The sequence below is a fragment of the Cervus canadensis genome, chromosome 5 (genome assembly GCF_019320065.1).
Source record: "Cervus canadensis isolate Bull #8, Minnesota chromosome 5, ASM1932006v1, whole genome shotgun sequence".
Lineage (NCBI taxonomy): Eukaryota > Metazoa > Chordata > Mammalia > Artiodactyla > Cervidae > Cervus > Cervus canadensis.
The window spans coordinates 64156971-64175285 of NC_057390.1; the positions used below are offsets into that span (position 1 = coordinate 64156971).

Below are 18315 nucleotides of genomic sequence, written 5' to 3' on the forward strand. Positions count from 1 at the left end.
TTTGTGCCCTGACTTCTTCCAGAAAGGATTTAAGGTGGCTCACAGAGATACATAAAACATACACTAGGAGAAGGTGAGGGTGATGGGGTAGATGTCAAGTAACAACATAAAAGCGAATCAGGAGCGAGTCTGCTGTAAACTTACTGGGTAAAGACAGACTGAACTCTACCATTCTTCTGATTAAAAAACCATCATTGATACATCTTTTCCATTCTCCTTTGTTTTATGTCCCTGAGTTTTTATTTCACAAAAAGACTGGAGGGCTTGGATTTGCCTGTACAGGAAATGGCAACCCACTGCAATATTCTTGCTGAGGAAATACCATGGACAGACTGTGGTATTACATGGGTAACTGTGGTGGGTTACAGTCCACAGAGTCACAAGAGTCGGGATTCAGGGACTAAATCGCCTCTTTCCTGCACCTCTGCTGTTCAAAGCCCCGCCTGCCGGGCACTGCTATCAGCCTGCTGAGGGGATGCGAATGTGGTCAGTTTCACAATATCCACAACTTGAAAGGCAACAAATTGCTCTGAGAGCACAGAGCTATTCCAAAAAGAAGCCAGAAAGGACTTTCTCCTGTGAGTTTCCAGAAAGATAGGGTTGGCCAAATTTAAATTCAGTCCTGCCTTCCTACTGTGCGCACGATATTGTCACAATGCTGGGCCAGTGTGGAGAAGCGCAGCCTGGTTGTCAGCTAAAGTTCTCTTCCTCCTCCCCCATTCTTCTCTGCATATTTATACAGGGTTTCAGACACTGTTGGTTAATCTTTGTGCTACTTACTTTGTACAAGACTGCATGACAAGCCCTTTACAAATATTAACCTATTTAAGCTTCACCTCCCTGGGGTAGGCACTCTCCAGGTGGGAAAACTGAGGCACTGAGAGGTTATTAATGGATAAAACAAATCAGACCACCAGTCAGTGATAGAACCTGGATTGGACTCAGGTAGTTGATCCCAGAGTCCATAAGCTTAATCACTGGGCCCTCCTGGGGGTCTAAGCTCATCTCCTGGTCCCTAGAGAATATGACCTTGGGCTAAGAATCCCAGCACTGGGCTCTCAGTTCCCACACTGAAGGGGTAACAGCTACACTAACTGTCTGGGCCAGTGGCTCTGGAGGCACTTCACTGACTGCCATTGATGCCTTAGTGATATTTATGTAAGTCAAAGTGTTGATGCTTTGAGACTTTGAAACGTATTGTAAGAGACTGACATCTTTTAAAAGAATTCTGTAGAAAGTTGCTGTTACCGTTGCCTCTTAAGTCTTGGAAATATTTTGGAGGTTTGCTGACATCAAAGTTCTATTGCAAATAGTTCAGTGCAGCTGAGAGTGGTGTTTAAGGTGCAATTCTCTGCAGATGGGACTTTACCATGTTGGTAGCTACTGTCTGCCTTGAAGATGGTGCAAATGGTCCTCTGATCCTCCCGCAGGAGAACAAGAAGCCTGACCATCAGTCTATTTTGCTCATCTGAGCGCGTTCACCTGGAAGTGCCCGGAAGTGGGAGGAGCAGGCAGAGAAGTAGAGGAACACCAAGACTTGCCTCACACGGAGAGTTCTTCATGGGCGCGGGAAATGTAGCGCTGGTCACTGTGGCATTTTCAGAGGTGGGGGCGTCAGTGATGCTGAGCAATAGGGCGTGGCCTGGGCAGAGAGGAGAAGAGTCAAAACTGCACCATCCCTGTGCACTGAAGGGCCTTGGGGTGCAAGGTTAACGGGCCCCGCACTATTCTTCTCTAGCCTCAGGACTGAAGACACTGTTGCTTCTGCTGCCAGTGGGTAAGATAGCCTGCTTCTCGCTGACTATGAGACTAGGCTTGTGCAGAGGTCTTCGTTTTAAATGGCCTGTGACATTCCAGCACCATACATCTGGATTACTGCATTCCCTGATCTCCCATGGCCACCAGCTTTAGCTCATAGCCCGGGAGCAGCATGAAGCATGCTGGACTTCCCCAGGTCCACCCCTGCCCCCTGTTTCCAGTCATGCCAGTGCTTTGTCCTCCAATGGTCTCAGAACCTTCACTGTCTACTCCCCTCTCCAGAGCCCAGGTCAGCCTGTGACCCATGCCCTGACCAGGAAGACTCATTTATTCTTTTCTAAGCACTGACCTGCTGGACAACCTGGCAGAACATGAGCCTCAGTCCCATGTGGTGGTGGGAAGGAGCATCTGCAAATGTCCAGGAGTGCCTGCAGATGTTTGGTGTTGTGGAGGTGGGGGCCAGAGTGAGCCCAGGGGCCTCACTCTCAGGGGCCTCACAGAGCCCCAGATTGGACTCCAGTCATTCATTTCTGTGTTTCTCTATCTCTTAGCAAATCTTTATAGAGTTACTACCAAGTAACAAATTCAGAGGGGTCCAGAGGAAAGTAACTAGACCAGGCCAGAAATCTTAGAAAACACCCTCCCACCCTTGAGGAAAAATCAAATGGCCAGGGTTATGTAACCAGGGAGGGAAAAGACCTTCTGTGGTAGAAAGGTCATAATGGCTGTCTTCAAATATCTGAAGGGCTGCCTCTGTGGGTGAGGGCACAGTTCAGTTCTGCTGGGCTCCAGGAGACGGAAATCATGATCACTGAGAAGAATTTATAGAGGGGTGGGGCTCATCTCCAGGTAAGGGAAATGGATGTGCGACTCTGAGCCATTAAGCAACGCAAAGGGCTGCTTTTGTAGGCAGTGAGAGCCCTGTCACAAGAGGCATCCAACAGGGCTGGACACATTTGCTATGGGTGCTGTCGGGGACTATCAGAGCAGAGACGAAGATCACGTCTCACGTTGGGCTTCGAGCTGTTTGTCTTCCCTGCTCCTGCAGACCAGGCACTGAGCATGAGGCAGTGTGGCGAGAAGGCTGGAGGAGAAGTGAGAGCTCTTGGCCTCCACATCTGGGGAGGGCCCTGCAGACTCCCCCATGGTCCAGTAACTGAGCCTCCCTCCCAGCCGGGCCCAAAGCCAGCTCACGAGGCAGCCAGACCTGGGGACCAAGGACAGAACTGCAGGGGCGCTGAGATCCTCAGTGGTAGATTTGGACCTTGTCCTCTCTCATACTTATCATTACTATTAATTCTTAAAGGAAGCTGTAGGATGCACAAGCTTTGCTTGGAAAGAGAGGAATTTTGGTACAAGGTACTCCAGCTGGAGCAGGTAAACACAGGGGAGGGGGAAGAGACCCCCCTCCATCCTGCAGAAAGGTGGGGCCTCTGGGGCTGCTAGGCCTATCCATGGTGCACAGGGCAAGGAGAAGCCCATGACTGGATGGTGTGGCCTCTCCAGGGGCCCAGCTCTGGGAGCTGCACTGGCCCCACGGACCACCTCTGATCCCATTTCCAGGCCAGTGTGGAGTCAGCCCAGTGTGGGTGGCATCTTTTGGGTGCGTGGAGACCCCATGCCCCTCTGGCAGTCAAGCAGGGCCTGTGAGAAGATGGACTACAAAAGAAGGGTGGGAGTTGCCAGTTTCAGCTGGATGTAGTGGTAGGGTTTGGCTGAGGAAGTTGGGCCCCAGGAAATGATCTAGATACAGCAAGTTTCCTAGGCACGATACTGGGGCAAGTGACAGGAGGACCTCCCTGAGTCCCAGTCTCCCACATCATAAAGTCTCCCACCTCTCTGCAGGAAGGAGGGGGTCTCTCTCCCCTCCCCTCCGCTCCCCTGTGTTTACTTGCTCCAGCTGGAGTCCCTTGTACAAAATTCCTCTCTTTTCAGGCAAAGATTGTGCAATAAGGAAAAATAACTGTTTTCCTTATTTCTCAGTCAATTCTGTGCCTAATACACAGCAGGTTTCAACAAACTTGTCAAATTACTATTATTGTTACTGTTCTTATTTTTCAGCTAATCTTTTATCAAAGTTCTCATTTTAAGGATCAAAGGGTAACGTCAGCTTTGGCTTGATTTAATCACTCGAATGCCTAAGGGGGTCTGAAGAAATTGTGTGGGCACACCCCAGGACAGACGGGGGGAGGTCCAGTGGCTCTGGGTGGTGCCCCAATTCCGCTGTGGCCAGGTAGGCACCAGGGAAGGGAAGAGAGGGTGGTACCTTGATGGTCCTGGAACCGGGCATCCTTTAAGGTCCGGACTTGCCACTGGGGCATGTGGGGTGATGGTGAGCTTTGGGTCCAGCCGCAGAAGCCATCCTCGAAGTCACAGTAAAAACCAGCAGGGAGTTTACCTGCAGGAAGAGCACAGGGGCATGATCATTGCCAGGACTGCTAAACCCAAAACATCAAGTAAAATTAGCCAGGCATGACCATTCTCTTTAATAACAGCTCCCCAACCAGACCCACAATGTCTAATGCTGCTCATAGTGAAGAGAAGCCTAATCCCTAACTTGTACATGTGCTGGCTTACTGTTTTCTGATCTTCTGAAAATAATAATAACTTCACAGTATGGGGTATCATTAACCCAGCTTTATACATCAGGAAGCAGAGGCTCAGCGATGTTAAGCAACTTAACCAAAGTCACAGAGTCAACAAGCAACCCTGCTGGGATTTGAACCCAGCTCTTCTGCCTTATTTATTTATTTTTGCCTGTGTTGGGTCCTTGCTGCTGTGCACAGATTTTCTCTGATTGAGGACAGCAGGGGCTACTCTTCGTTGCAGGGGATGGGCTTCTCATTGTGGTGGCTTCTCCTGTTGCAGAGCACAGGCTCAAGGGCACACGGGCTTCAGCAGTTGTGGCACACGGGCTCACTTGCCCCACAGCATGTGGAATCTTCCTGTACCAGGGATCAAACCTATGTCCCTGGCATTGGCAGGAGAATTCTTAACCCCTGGACCACAAGGGAAGTCCCTCTTCTGCTTTTAAATTCTGTGCTCTTCACACAGATCCACCATGAACAGGACCCTAGAAAAGCCAGTGTATATCTATATCTCACTGAACTACACCTCCAGTGATCGGCACAATGATAAGAATGTGGTGGTGGCAGTGGTAGTGCTGGCTGGAAGGTGGTTGGTTTGGGTCCCTCAAATCACCTTTGTCTGCAGAGACACATACTGCTCAAAACTATTTGTTTCCCTTTATTTCCCAATCCCCTTGCAGTTAAGTGAAACCCCATGGCTGGTTCTGGCCAGTGACATGTGAATGGAAGTGATGTGTGTCTCCTCTGGAGTGAGGCTGTGAAAAGCCCTGGTGTAGATTTCAGTCTCTCTCTTCTCCTGCTGAAGTGACCAAGGAGGATTCTCATTCCCGGGAGCGCTGCTGCAGGAAGATGGTGCTTCTGCCAGCAGGAGCGATCCTGTGGGGTAGAGGCCCCTCCCCCCAACCTTCAGTGGACAGGAAGAATCGTAAATGTTATGTTAAGCCACTGGAATCTGGGGATGGTTTATTACTGCAGCATAACCTAGCCTATCCTGACTAAGCAACCCCAGCCCTTGGGGCCTCTTTATATCATCTGTTGGCTCAGCATAAACGGTCCTGTTAGCACTTTTCTCCTTATCAGCCTGACCTCAGGTCCCATTAAAGAGGCCACCGTCAGTTCTAGAGACCATATATTTCCCCACGGACCACAGAGAAGGACGGGAGCAGAGGGGTAGAGAGAGCTCCCTTGCTTCAGCTCACTCATAGAATAGCTGGAAGGTTCTCAGCCCTGAGGAGCTAGTGGGCTTTCCAGACTACCCTGACGGTGCCCAACAGCCCTGGCCAGGCCTGTCTCCACGGGGGAGCTCTCGAGCAGGGCCCAGCACCCTCAGTCTCCTTTCTCTGTCTCAGCCTTCTTGGCAGCAGCAGGCTGACAACCAGGGCCCTAACACTTCCTGGCTGTGACAGCACCTTAGTGAATTATTACTCATTTCCCCCTGATTCTCTGTGCATTTCACACAGAGGCAGAATTATAAATTAAAACAGGCTGTCACTGACTCTGAGCATCTCTTCCCATTTATACCCCCCTGAAGAAATCATCCCCATCCCCAGTCCCACATGTTCCTCTGATTAAAAATCCAAAAGCTAAGGGGATCTTTCTATTTTATTTTTTATGCCCCCCTCAAGGAATTTCACATTCACTTCTTTAGCAAAAACTAACTGGTAGCTGGAAGCGACCTTCCAGAAAACGTCCTTCACACATACGCTTAAACCAAGACCACGATGGAAGATTCCAACAGGCAATGACGGGCTCCAGGTAGAAGGAAGACGCGGGGCTGAGCTGGGTCCTGCACAGCGTATCGCCCCCTCCTCATTCTTCCAGGAAGTGGAGGCAGAGAACTTAGCCTGACTTACCGGTGTTGGTGCCTCATCAGCACCGGACACCTGAGCTCTGGTCCGAACCTCTCTGCTTTCTGCAAGTGGCCCCAGACAAGTCACTTCCTTCCCCAGCTCCCTCATCTGTAAAGTGGGGTAAGGTAGTGTATATTTCACAGGGCTGTTTTGAGGACAAAGTAAGGGAAAGAGTATGGAGACATTCTGTAAACATAGCAGTGGTGGCATTATGAATCATCATTCATATCTAGGCAGGGAAACTCAACATCTGAAACTGCCAACACTGCCCTAGGGGCCAGAGACGGGTCCCTCAGCTCCTCTCTGGAAATGCCTGGGCCTTCCACTGGGACAGGAATGAGGAAAGTCATTGGCATTCTCCACCTTCTGGAAACCCATTCTTGTCCTAACTTGGCATAGGATCCAGGGTGAGCTGAGGTCATAAGATCCTTTCTTTTTGGATGATTGAATAAAGGAAGACGAGATAGGCCAAAATAGGTCAATGGGCAACTTATGTGACAACTAAAATCTTGAAGGGTGGGCAGTGGTGCTGAGAGGATTTCTACCTCTGTAAGAACATCAGAACATGTGCTCAGCAAGGAGCCAGTCCTGAGGAAGATGGTGGGGTGGGTGCCAGCATCAAGCCCTTGGCGGATCAGACTGGGGTGGGGAAATTGCTGCTAAGACCATTGCTGAGCAGTGTTGGCACCCCGTGTTGGATCTAAGGTGTTACCTCATCCATCTCAAGCACCGACTCAGTGCCTGGCATGTTGCAGGGTCTCAATACTTATTTGTTGAATGAAATGGGAGTTGGTTGATCTCAGGGTCAGGAAGGAGGAAATGACAACCCACTCCAGTATTCTTGCCCAGAGAATCCCATGGACAGAGGAGCCTGGCAGGCTATAGTCCATGAGGTTGCAAAGGGTGAGGACACGACTGAGTGCTAACACTTTCACTTTCTTCAGTCCCCTAACTCTCTGCCACTTAGAATGTGGTCCAGGAGCCAGTCACACCTGCATCACCAGTGAAACTGTTAGTTGTGCAGAATCTCAGGTCTCCCCTCCCTACCCGCACCTACTGAATCAGAATTTGCATTTTTTATGCTCTTCACATGACTCCCAGGCACCTTAATGTCTGAAAGGCACTGCTGTAACCCACCCTCTTCTTGGGCTGCAGCCAGGTACTTCGTTGGCTGGATGGCCAAATCGGCTATGTGTGGGTCAGTCAATCCCACAACATTCGGCAATTATGACACCTGATTCCACTCTAAGAGAGACAAATTGTTCAGGTCACAGAGATGTGACCTCAGCAGCAGCTGCAGGAGCTGCCAAGTATAAACTCCAGGCCAAACGATACTACTTCTTTTCCTTCCTGTGTGACAACTCTGTTAACATTTTTGATAAATATGTGTTATACATTTCCTCAAAAATATAGTCATGGGAAAAATGCTAGAAGAAATACATCAAAATATTATGGTTATCTCTGAATGTCGAGAGGGAGGATTATGGGCAATAGTTATTTTCTCCTGTGTACTTTTTGATTTTCCAAATATTTTACAACCAACATGTTTTATTTTACAATAAAGAAATAAACCTAAAAAAAAAAAAACCCAAACTGTTTTTGCCTGACAGGAAGAGTATCCCAATAAACAGATGAGATTATTGAGTATGTGGAGGGGGAGTGAGCTGCCTGCAACATTGAGTGAATCCATGACCCACCCACCTGACCGTTTTCTGGGACACTGCATGCCTTCAAGGCCAATACTCAGGACACAGAGGGAACCTTGAAGACCCCCTTCAATGGGTCACAGCATTCGGGGATGTAGACCTGAACTGGCTATGTTTAAGTAGAAAGAGGTGTATGGTGTATGGGCTTGGAGGATGGGATGTGAACGGACACGTTCCTGGAGAAGGACAAGAGCAGTGCCACCTCCATTTCGGGTCCCCAACTTGTCTCAGTCAGAAATGCCCCTCAAGGTTGAGCCTGATAATCTGAGTGAAGCTTAGTGTGAGTGTCTAATTCTTTCTGGGGAAACTGTGGGAAGTTGAGGCTGGGAGTTGACAGGATACCACCTACTTTTTACCTCTAAATTTCAACCATGGTTGAACACCCTGGCTTAAGTTTAGTGACCTTCATGGGGACATCCCCAAAATCTTAAAGTGACTACTGCTCAGAGAATATGTTCCAACAGGTTCCAGACCACCTGGGATGGACCAGATGAAGTCAAGAGCATTATCTTTAACGCATCATGGACAACAGCACCTCAGCAAGCATCATGTTCCAACTCATATTACTGATGAGGAAACTGAGGCCTAGAGGGTAGAGACGAATGATCTGAGTGCCCCCCAGAAGAGCTCTGGATCTTCCCTGCCTTTTCCTGGCCTCTTCTTCCTGCGTGGATATGTGGTGAGAGTTGTATTGGAAATTGCTGGGAACTCATGAAACTAGTGAGTCTGGCTTGCAGTGACTAAGAGCATGGGCTTTGAAGTCAGCCTGGATCCGAATCACTGCTCAGCCACTGGCTAGCAGTCTGATGGACTCCAGGTTCCTCATCTGTAACATGGGCACAATAGCATTATTGCAATAGGATTGCTGTGAGGGTGAAATAAGTTAATGCATGAAGAGTGTTCAGAGCAGCTCCGAGCATATAGAAAATTCTCAATGTTAGTTGTTACTGTGACTATTGTTATTATCTTCATGGAGTTGGTTTCCAGAATCAACATTAGCCAGTGTGATGGGGAAAATGGCTTAAATGCTGAGAGAACAGGGGTGCTCATAAAAGGAAAAGGATATTTACCAAGAGTACAACCAAGATCAGAGTGGCAAAAAGATCAGAATAACCCTCCTTCTGATTGGACTTTCCTTCTATCAACCGACTACTGTAGCAAAGAGCTCAGTGGGGTGTTCTCCAGGATGGAGCGGTCATTCTGACAGCTGGTCAGAGCAACTTTTCAAGTGTGGCTGAAAAGGCTTCTGGGCTCCAGGTGCCCACCCTCCTTACTGGAAACAGGCTGCCCTCAAGCTTGGAGTTGGCCCTGAAAACCCATTAATGGCAAGCCCCAAAATGGTGGGAAAGTGCCCTAAATCCACAGTAATGAGCTGGATCCCGCAGGCTCAAAGCTCTAATCATAGCTCTGTTCCCGACATGCTGCGTGACCCTGAACAAATCAATTACCTTCTCTGTGCTTTCATTTTCCCAATTGTAAATCAGGGCATGGACTGCCTGACCTGTGTCCCAGCTGGGAAGTGGGTATAAAAAACTTTGAAAAGGCCAAGGCAAAGTCACACAGCTCAGAGGCACTGCTGGAAATACTATAGAGACAAATAACTAGAGAGAGACACACATGCAGACTGGGTCCGGGGCAGCACGGGTGGGCCTGGCTTCTTGTTGGTCCCTGTGTGTGTAGTGAGAGCTTGGAGAAAAAGCCAGGAGCAGAACAGTTGTGGAACAAGCTAAGGGCTTACCTGCTGCTCATTACCGAGTTTTATCTAAACAACCACTATTCCATGATTATTGGAAAACGTCACTAGAAAGTTTTGTATAAAAAGGAAGATTTTAAAATTGAAAAATTGATTTCTTTACTGTTTCACTTGAAAGGGAATATATAAAACCTTCTTTCTGTTAAGGGAAAAATCTGTCCTCCAAATGACCTCGGGGACACTGTGAACTTCTTAGAGCTGTCTGGCAGGCGGGCCACAGTGTCCTGGAGCCACTGTATCTGAAGGGCACTGCCTTGGCTGCCCAGGGCCCCACCCCTGGCTGCTGTGTCCTTTCCCAACCACGATCCCCTTGTTTCACTCCCTGCCTGTGTGTTGGATTTTCAGCTCTATGAAGACAGAGGCTGTGTTATTCGTCTGTGCTCCAGGACACTTTTTAGTTCACTTTACATGTGTTCTGTATGTGCCTGCGGTTTTCCTGGAAGAAATGTCTAGAGTGTTCACTCCTCCCCAGGCGGCTGCTGAGAACACTGTCTTCAAGTGGAGTGAGCACTGGGCTGGGAGTCAACTCTGCCCCTAACTCCCAGTGAGACCTCAGCAAGCTGTGTCCTCTGGGGAGCCCAGGCTCCCCAACTCATGTATTCATTTTAATCAACAAAGAGTCAGTGAGCACGTATGCTGCACCAGGAATCATCAGAGATCTTGGTATGGGGAAGAGTACCAGACCCACTCTGTCCATATCAGGGGAGAGAGGCATGGAAACCACCTCCAAGAAATGTAATGGATGCACCCCCACTAGGATGGCTAACATAAAAAAGGCAGACAACAGTAAGTGTTGATGAGGATATGGGGAAACTGGAAACCCTTATACATTATTGGTGGGAATGTAAGATGGTATAGCCATTTTGGAAAACAGCTTGGAAGTTCCTCAAAATGTTAAATATAGAGTTATTATACGACCCAGCAAATCTATTCCTAGGTAGGAAATCTCATTTCAAAGAGAAATGAAAACATCTGTCTACACAAAAACTTGTATATGAATATTCACAACAGCCCCAAAGTGGAAACAACCCAAATGCTCATCCACTGATGAATGGATAAACAAAATATGGTATAGCAGTACAATAAAATAGTTTTTGGAGATAAAAAGGAATCAAGTATTGACATGTGCTAGAACACGGATGGGCCTCAAAAACATTATGCTAAGTGAAAGAAGCTAATCACAAAAGACCACATATTATCCGATTCCATTTGTATGAAATGCACATCTATAGAAACAGTAAGTAGATTAGTGGTTACTTAGGGCTAGCGGGAGCTGAGGGGGGAAGAGGCGGAGGAAGCTTAAGGGGGAGGGATATGAGGGAATTGAGAGATTGCCGGGGGTTTCTTTTTGGAGTGATAAAAATGTTCTAAAATTAGATTGCAGTAATGGCTGCATAGTTGTGACTACACTTAAATTGTACACTTTAAATGAGTGAATTGTATGGTACGTAAATTATATCTCTCAAAAGATGTTAAAAAGTAATGAATATTATGGTGTATGGATGCGGGGCGGGGGTGGGGTTGCATGGAGGAAGAAGAACCAACTGTACTGGTTGGCAATGGTCAGAAGATGCTTCTCAGAGGGACTGACTTTTGAAGTGAGCCTTGAAAGAGCAGATGTGACTTAAGATGGGAAAGGGCATTCCAGGAAGGGAAAGGACACAAACAAATTCAGGACGGTGTGAGGGAGCTCAGAGGAGGTTTGATATGGCTGGAACTGGGGTACATGGAAGGCTGTGAGGATAAGGGAGGCATGTGGGTGATGAAAGAAAAGCTTAAAAAATGAAGGAGATCTGGGCCTCGAAGGTTTCACATGTCATGTTCTAGTTGGGCTGTAGTCTGCACATTTTCTCTATATGTGAGGATGCTGAGAGCATAACATAAGATCTCGCTTGGTTCTTAATTGCACGGTATTTCCAGACCATGCGTCTTAGCTCCATCTTTTGAAGACTTGTGTAGTTTTGAAAGTTGCCACTGGGAGGACAAAAGTGTCACTGGACGTAAGGTAGGTTGCTCAAGCTTGCCTGCCTCGGGTTGTGGGGGAACTGGGGGATGTGAGCACTGGGTGGGGCGGGTGGGGCAGCCCCATCTACTCACGGCACAGCTGGCCCTCGTCTTCTCCCTGGGCACAGTCCTGGTGGAAGTCACAGGCCTGCCCGAGCTGAAGGACTGTCCCATTCCAGCAAGTGAAGGAACTCTGCAAGGCCATCTTGGAGCCCGGGGACGTTCCTGGAGGGCACACAGAGACACAACCCTGGTCAGCTCAGCAGTCCCGCAGGAAGGCTGTAGAGAGGCATCCCTCCGTACCGTTCATAGCTCACAGCCTGAGAGAACCCTGGCTTCAGTCTGGGCCAAACCAGAGTTAACACCAGGAGGCGGAGAGGAAGTCAGAGCCCTGACCCCACAGACCCCTGGCTGTGATGTCAGTGGTAGAGTGGCCTGAGCTTTGAGCCATGCTACCCCAACACTGTGGGGTCCTCCAACCTGTGGCTTTAGTGTTCCAGGTGGACAGCCTACAGGGTCACAAAGCTGCCCTCTCCCTCTCATGGCAGGGGCTTGCTGGAGGTGGCCCTGGGCCCTCTTCCACAGGCTAGTCCCGGAAGGGCTCACTTTGTCAGCAGATGGCAGATGGCCACCTGTCACTGTCCAGCCTAGCTGGACATTCTCAGTAGCTCTTGGGCATGGGAAACACACACAGGCCCTGCTTCCTTTGGGAATCAGATCTAAACTCTTTAACCTGTTCTTAAACGTTCTCTGTGATCTGGGTCCAAATTTCCTTTCCTGTCTCACTTCTCTTGGTCTCTCCCCATGATACCTGGGCTCCAGATCCACCTGGCCTTGGTTGGATGCAACCTGGTGCTAGAATACCCATTCCCAGAACATCTTCTCCACCAAGTTGCCTGAGCCTCTGTGTGTTCCCAGCCCTAGCCAGTGCCCAGTTTACAAAAACTGTGAACATTACAAAATGCCTCCCCATCAACATCCATATCCCAATCCCCCAAACCTGGAAATATGTTACTTTATGTAGCTCGCTGTGATCTTTAGATGGCAGGTTATCCTGATTATCCAGGTGGGCCCAATGTAATCACAGGGTTCTTATGAGATGGTGACGAGATAGTCAAATTGAGAAGTAGGCCCGATGAGGGCAGCAAGATTTTGGAGTCATGGGAGGAAGAGGTTGAAGGTATTTAGTATAACAAGAAAAATTTTCCTTCACTTTTGCTTGCTGATTTCTAGTTTCCAAAGTATTTTTTTCTTATGCCTTATACATGCTCATGAAATACGCTTAGGACCTTGTTGCCCTCATTCTCAGTCCTACCAAAGAAAACATGAGCAAAATAAAATGCTTGTAAAGTCTTCCCCAGCCTATGAAACAAATGTAAGCCGTGTCCTGTTTTATTCACACCTTATGATTAGGCCTTGTTTCTCATTATGTGTTTTCATGAACACGTGCATGTTTCATACACCAATTACTTGTCATTCCCCAAATAGCTTTTATTTTTACAGTTCCTTTTACTTTCCTTCATTTGAAAAATATATGTCTATTGTCTAAAGTTCAAAACCAGGGTAAAAATCAACGAAACAATGCTCAGAATCCCACTACCCAGAGGCCATAATTTTTAACATCTCGGTAGATTTCTCTTTTGTTTTTGGCCTGTGCTTTAAAAGTGTGTAGAGTTGTGTCATGTGTATACATTGCTTAAATCAATTGAGGTTATATTGCAAGCTTTTTCTAGGGTTTAAAAATTCCCCATAAGAATACTTTTTAACGGCTACAATACTACGTGATATGTACCATAATTTATTTCAACATTATTCAGTGATCAGATTGTTAGACTGTTTATAATAACACTTTGAAGAATATCTTTGAGCATAAATTTTTACCCGCCTTTCAGATTATTTTCATAGGATAGATTCCCAGAAGTGGAATTACTGAATCAAAGGGTATAAACATTTTAAAGGCCCTTGATACATATTGCCAAATTGCTTTCTAGAAGTTAATCCAATTTATACTCTCACCAGCTGTGTTCATACATGCATGCCCCTCTTACTACATCCTGGCCAGCTCTGAACATTATCGTGATTTTTAACTAAAAGTATTTCCCTGCTGTTTTATTTGTATTTCTTTGCTAGTGAGGGTGAATATTTTTTTCCACAAGTTACTAGTTTTATCTTACCCTGATTTTTAGGGAATTGCCCACTTCCTTTTGCCAATTTACCTTTTAGGTTCTCCATGTTTTCCTACTGAATTGTATGAGATTATTAACAAGGATGTGAAACTATTTATCACATGCTTGGCATTCCCCCCCCCCCCCCAGTATTTTATATGTATTTTCATTCTGTTTATAACGCATCTTGATATCCAGGAGTTTTAAAATTTGTATGTAGTCCAAACCTACATATTTTCCTTGGTGTTTTCTTCTTCTTTTGTGCCTTTGCTAGTGAGAGTGTTTGTTCCGTGTGGGGTCAGTAAGTAAGGTGTGGGTTGCCTTTTGTAGTCTTTGAGTTGCTCTCTCATTGCAAGGTTGCCCTCTCATTAGTGATAAAGAACCCGCCTGCTAATGCAGGAGACATAAAAGATCCCTGAGTCAGGAAGATCCCCTGGAGGAAAGCACGACAACCCACTCCAGTATTCTTGCCTGGAGAACCCTATGGACAGAGGAGCCCGGCAGGCTTCAGTCCATAGGGTTGCACAGAGTTGGACATGACTGAAGTGACTTAGCACACAACTAGCTGTTTGGATGCCTGTCTTCTTCACCAAACTGTAAGTGACTTGAAGGGAGGGATCAAGTCTTACCTCCATGAATCTACAACAGTGCTTTGTATAGAGCTCTCCTCACCCCAATATTTGGGACTTGAACTGTAGTATGTATTAACTATGGATGCAATCATCATGCCGGCTTTATATTGACAGTTGAGAATACAAAGGTTCAGAGTGGTCACATGGCTTGCTGAGAGATTGGTGGAAACCCACATTTTCACATCTTGGTCTCTATCTTTTGCACCCTGTCTGTGGGGTCCCCCTACAAGGTGATGGGTGGTATGGAGGACGTGCTCAGGAGTGGTGATAATGGATACAAAAGGGCAGGGAGTCAGTACCCTGTCCTTAACTCACAAACCCAGATGGAGGAGGGGTCCAGTCATGGGAGGGGGTGCTGCTTTCATCCTCTGGGTGCCCTGGCGTTTATCCCCAGGACCTCTCTGCTGCACAGCCACAGTCCAGAGAAGCCGTCTCCTCCAGCCCTGCTTCTACCAACTCTTCCTCATCTTCTTTTCCCAGCTGGATACTTACAGGCTCCCTGGCATAGCCTCCTCCATACCACAGGGAACTTTATGCTTGTGAGAGATTCAATTAGATGGACGCCTGGTACTCTGATCTCTACTGCCAGCCCAAACTCAAAACTAATGAGGTGCAACAAAAAACAACCGCTCTGTCTTCTCAAGTTCTTTTTTTATGGGGCCCATAAATTTCAAGCAGGAAAGTACCCTTGGTGAACGGTTTTAATCAAGGGCCCGAGTTTCTGAAACAGCATCCTTTCTGTGGTTGTGAAATGACAATCCTGGCTTGTGGAGTAGGGTAAACTGAGGCTCTGGATGGTTGCAGCCTGCTCCAATGCAGCAGGGAAAGGGCAGAGCCTGGGAAAGAAGATCCAGCACCCACGTCCTGAGGTCTTCCAGCCACAGGTTCTGGTGATACACGGAAACCACTGAAACACCAAATGCCCTAATCACAGAAAGATTAGGGAGAGCTAAGATCACGTCACTTCGGGGAGACTGATGCTGGGGTTTTTTTCCTTAGTAAGGGTCTTCTCTATGGAAATTTATTTATTACCTTTGAGGAGGCAGTTTTTTCCTGAATAACAATATAAGTCACTGGGCTTCCCCGGTGGCGCTAGAGGTGAAACCACCTGCCAGTGCAGGAGACATAAGAGGTGTGGGTTTGATCCCTGGGTCAGGAAGATGCCCTTGGAGGAGGGCATGGCAACCCACTCCAGTATTCTTGCCTGGAGAATCCCATGGACAGAGGAGCCTGGCAGGCTACAGTCCATGGGGTCTCTCAAAAAGTCGGACAGGACTGCAGCGGCTTAGCACATGGGAGTAGTAAGCCACCACCGTTCCTTACCTTGTATAGCACTGTAATAGCTTAGAACGTGCTTTCCCAATCCTTCTCTGTTTGAACCTCATAAAAAACTGGCAGAACAGTTATTATTATTCCCATTTGATTAATCAGAAGAATGAGGATTCAAGAGATTAAATAACGGAGAAAGAAACGCTTTCTAAATAGGAGTGCAGTACAAAATCCAACCAGTTATTTGCTAGGTGCTTTGCCTGAGGTCTCACAGGTAGTAAACCACAGGGAAGACCCAGAACTTGGTCAGGTGACCTCAGATGGGGTTCTTCTCCCATCACTTGTGTTAGATCACCTTCTGAAGCAGCACCCTGACTGCCCAGGGAGTCACTTGGGAAGTTAGAAATACTGTTGATATTCGGGCCCCACAGGGACCAATGAAACCAGTGTTTCTGGAGGACAGACTCTTGGTACCAGGGTATGAAAAGCTCCTGGGGGACTTCTCTGGTGGCCCAGTGTTTGAGAATCTGCCTGCCAATGCAGGGGACACAGGTTCGATCCTTGGTCCAGGAAGATCCCACAAGCCATGGAGCAACTAAGCCCAAGCACCAAAACTAGTGAGCCTGCGTTCTAGAGCCTGTGCTCCGCAACAAGAGAAACCGCCCAAAGGGGAGGCTGTGCACCGCAACCAAGAGTAGCCCTGCTGCCGCAACTAGAGAAGCAACCGAGACCCTGCACAGCCAAGAATAAAATAAGTAGGTAAATAAATAAAAGCGTCTGGAGTGGTTCTCATGAGCGTAGGGTTGAGGGCGACTTCCTTGGAGGGCTGGAGGATTTGGCCCTGAGCTCCTATGTGTCGTAGGTGGGTCTTTTACCTCCATGGTTCTCCAGTGCCCCCTGGTACAGTGAGGGAGTCGTCTCAGACCTAACCTCCAGGACCCCTTCCATCTTCAACATCCTAATTCTGGGATTCTGAGCAGTGGTTGTTGGTAACTATCTGTTTAAAGGGTTGCTCGGATATAGTTCGTGCTGTCTTTATTAATGCTGACCACTTAATGGCTTTCTTGGAGCCTGCTGCCAAGTCACTCACCCAGCGAGCTTCCCCTGTTGTCTCCTGCCGTCTCGGTCATCTGTCATTTCCATCTTGGAATATCTCTCCTGAAATAGCATGCCACACTTGCCTGCCTGCTTATCTCCTCTCTGGGTGAGGGAGAAACCAGTTCAGACTTGCACCTGAGATGCGTGCGGCCCCGGTCAGGTTACGTGAGCCGCTGATTGACACTGAGTGATTCATTGGGTGTGCTCACTGGGAATGATTCCTTCTCCCTAATTGCTCATTCAAAACAGAAACCCACACCTACGCCCCTTCTTCAATCGTGTTTCAGAGACTTCATGCTACAAAATCTACACAACTCTCCTAACTCAAATTTCTTTTTTAAATGAATGTCAGATTTTAGGGCACTTAATTAATTTTTAATTATGGTGATTTATGTGACATTAAAAAAGGCACAGTTGTATCAGCTTTTGGGCTGTCTCCCACCTGCTTGCTCTTACCTAACTGATGACACTCGTTAAAGGGGGAAAATTTGAGTGCTGCATCAGTGGAAGTTGCGGGGGGAGGTTGCAGATCTTGCTCTTAAATGAAAGAGAAGCAGAGACTATAGTGGGAAGAGACCGGCTTCTAGAGTGTGAGGAGGTCAGGAGTGGGGCTGGAAGTTGAGCCAGGCTCCCAGTGGAAACTTACTGTTTCCCAGGATGAGGACAATCAGGTGTTCAAGGGTAAATAAGCCCAGAGACATGAAAATGAATGGTGACATGATGAGGATGTAGTCAAACAATGTGCACAGGCTAACAGCCGCCGCCACCGTGCTGATGTTAATGGAGGTGTTGGAAGGCCTGGGAACTGTGTAAATTAAACCTGGCAGAGACCAGTCCTGTTGAGGGCTTTGGCCTCATAAATTGTAGTGCGGACAACCTCATTAAAGAACTGGCGTCTTGGGTTCCTACTCAAAATGTAAATTGGTGTGGAGAGGGCCTGGCTTCAGAGGCCAAGAGGGCAGGATGAGGAAGTGCTGTGCTAGGAGTCCGGAGAGCTGGTTTGAGGACTTGTCTTGCCACTAGTAAGATTCATGGAAGCATGAGCCAGTCACTCTTCTGGGCCTCAGTTTCCTTGTTTGTAGACTGTCCACAGCCAGTCACTCACATTTACTATGGGCTGGGTGTGTTTGCAGACTCTCTGCATAAAAGTCACACTAAGTTTGGTAATCATGCTACTTCCAGGCCCCGCTGCAGACCTACAGAGTCAGAAGATCTCAGAGTGGGGCTCTGGAACCAGCATGTTCCACAAGCTCCCTCCCTGAGCGACAACTAGGTACACCAAAATCTGAGACCTCTAGTGCTAAGGAAGTTAACCGATCTTCAGTTCCTTCTCTCCTTGGAAGAATCCCAAGCCTTCCAGCACTACCCCACTCTCATGGTGACAATTCCTTCCTTGATCCAGGGCTCGCATTTCTGTTATGATTCCAGCAGACCCAAGGCACCACTATGTTCGGTTTGTGTTGATAAGACCCCTAAGGTGCAGACAGACTAA

The 18315-nt window shown here is 47.7% G+C and overlaps 1 protein-coding gene across 1 annotated transcript in view; it reads right to left on the minus strand.

The window, feature by feature from the left end:
• Positions 1-18315, minus strand: part of ALK (ALK receptor tyrosine kinase) — a 786987-nt gene that overhangs the window by 112732 nt on the left and 655940 nt on the right. Inside the window, exons 6-8 of the mRNA XM_043468949.1 lie at positions 11753-11884; positions 4025-4156; positions 1542-1642 (exon numbers count right to left, since the gene is read on the minus strand). Of these exons, the coding sequence (XP_043324884.1) occupies positions 1542-1642; positions 4025-4156; positions 11753-11884 (365 nt within the window). The remainder of the gene's footprint in view (positions 1-1541; positions 1643-4024; positions 4157-11752; positions 11885-18315) is intronic.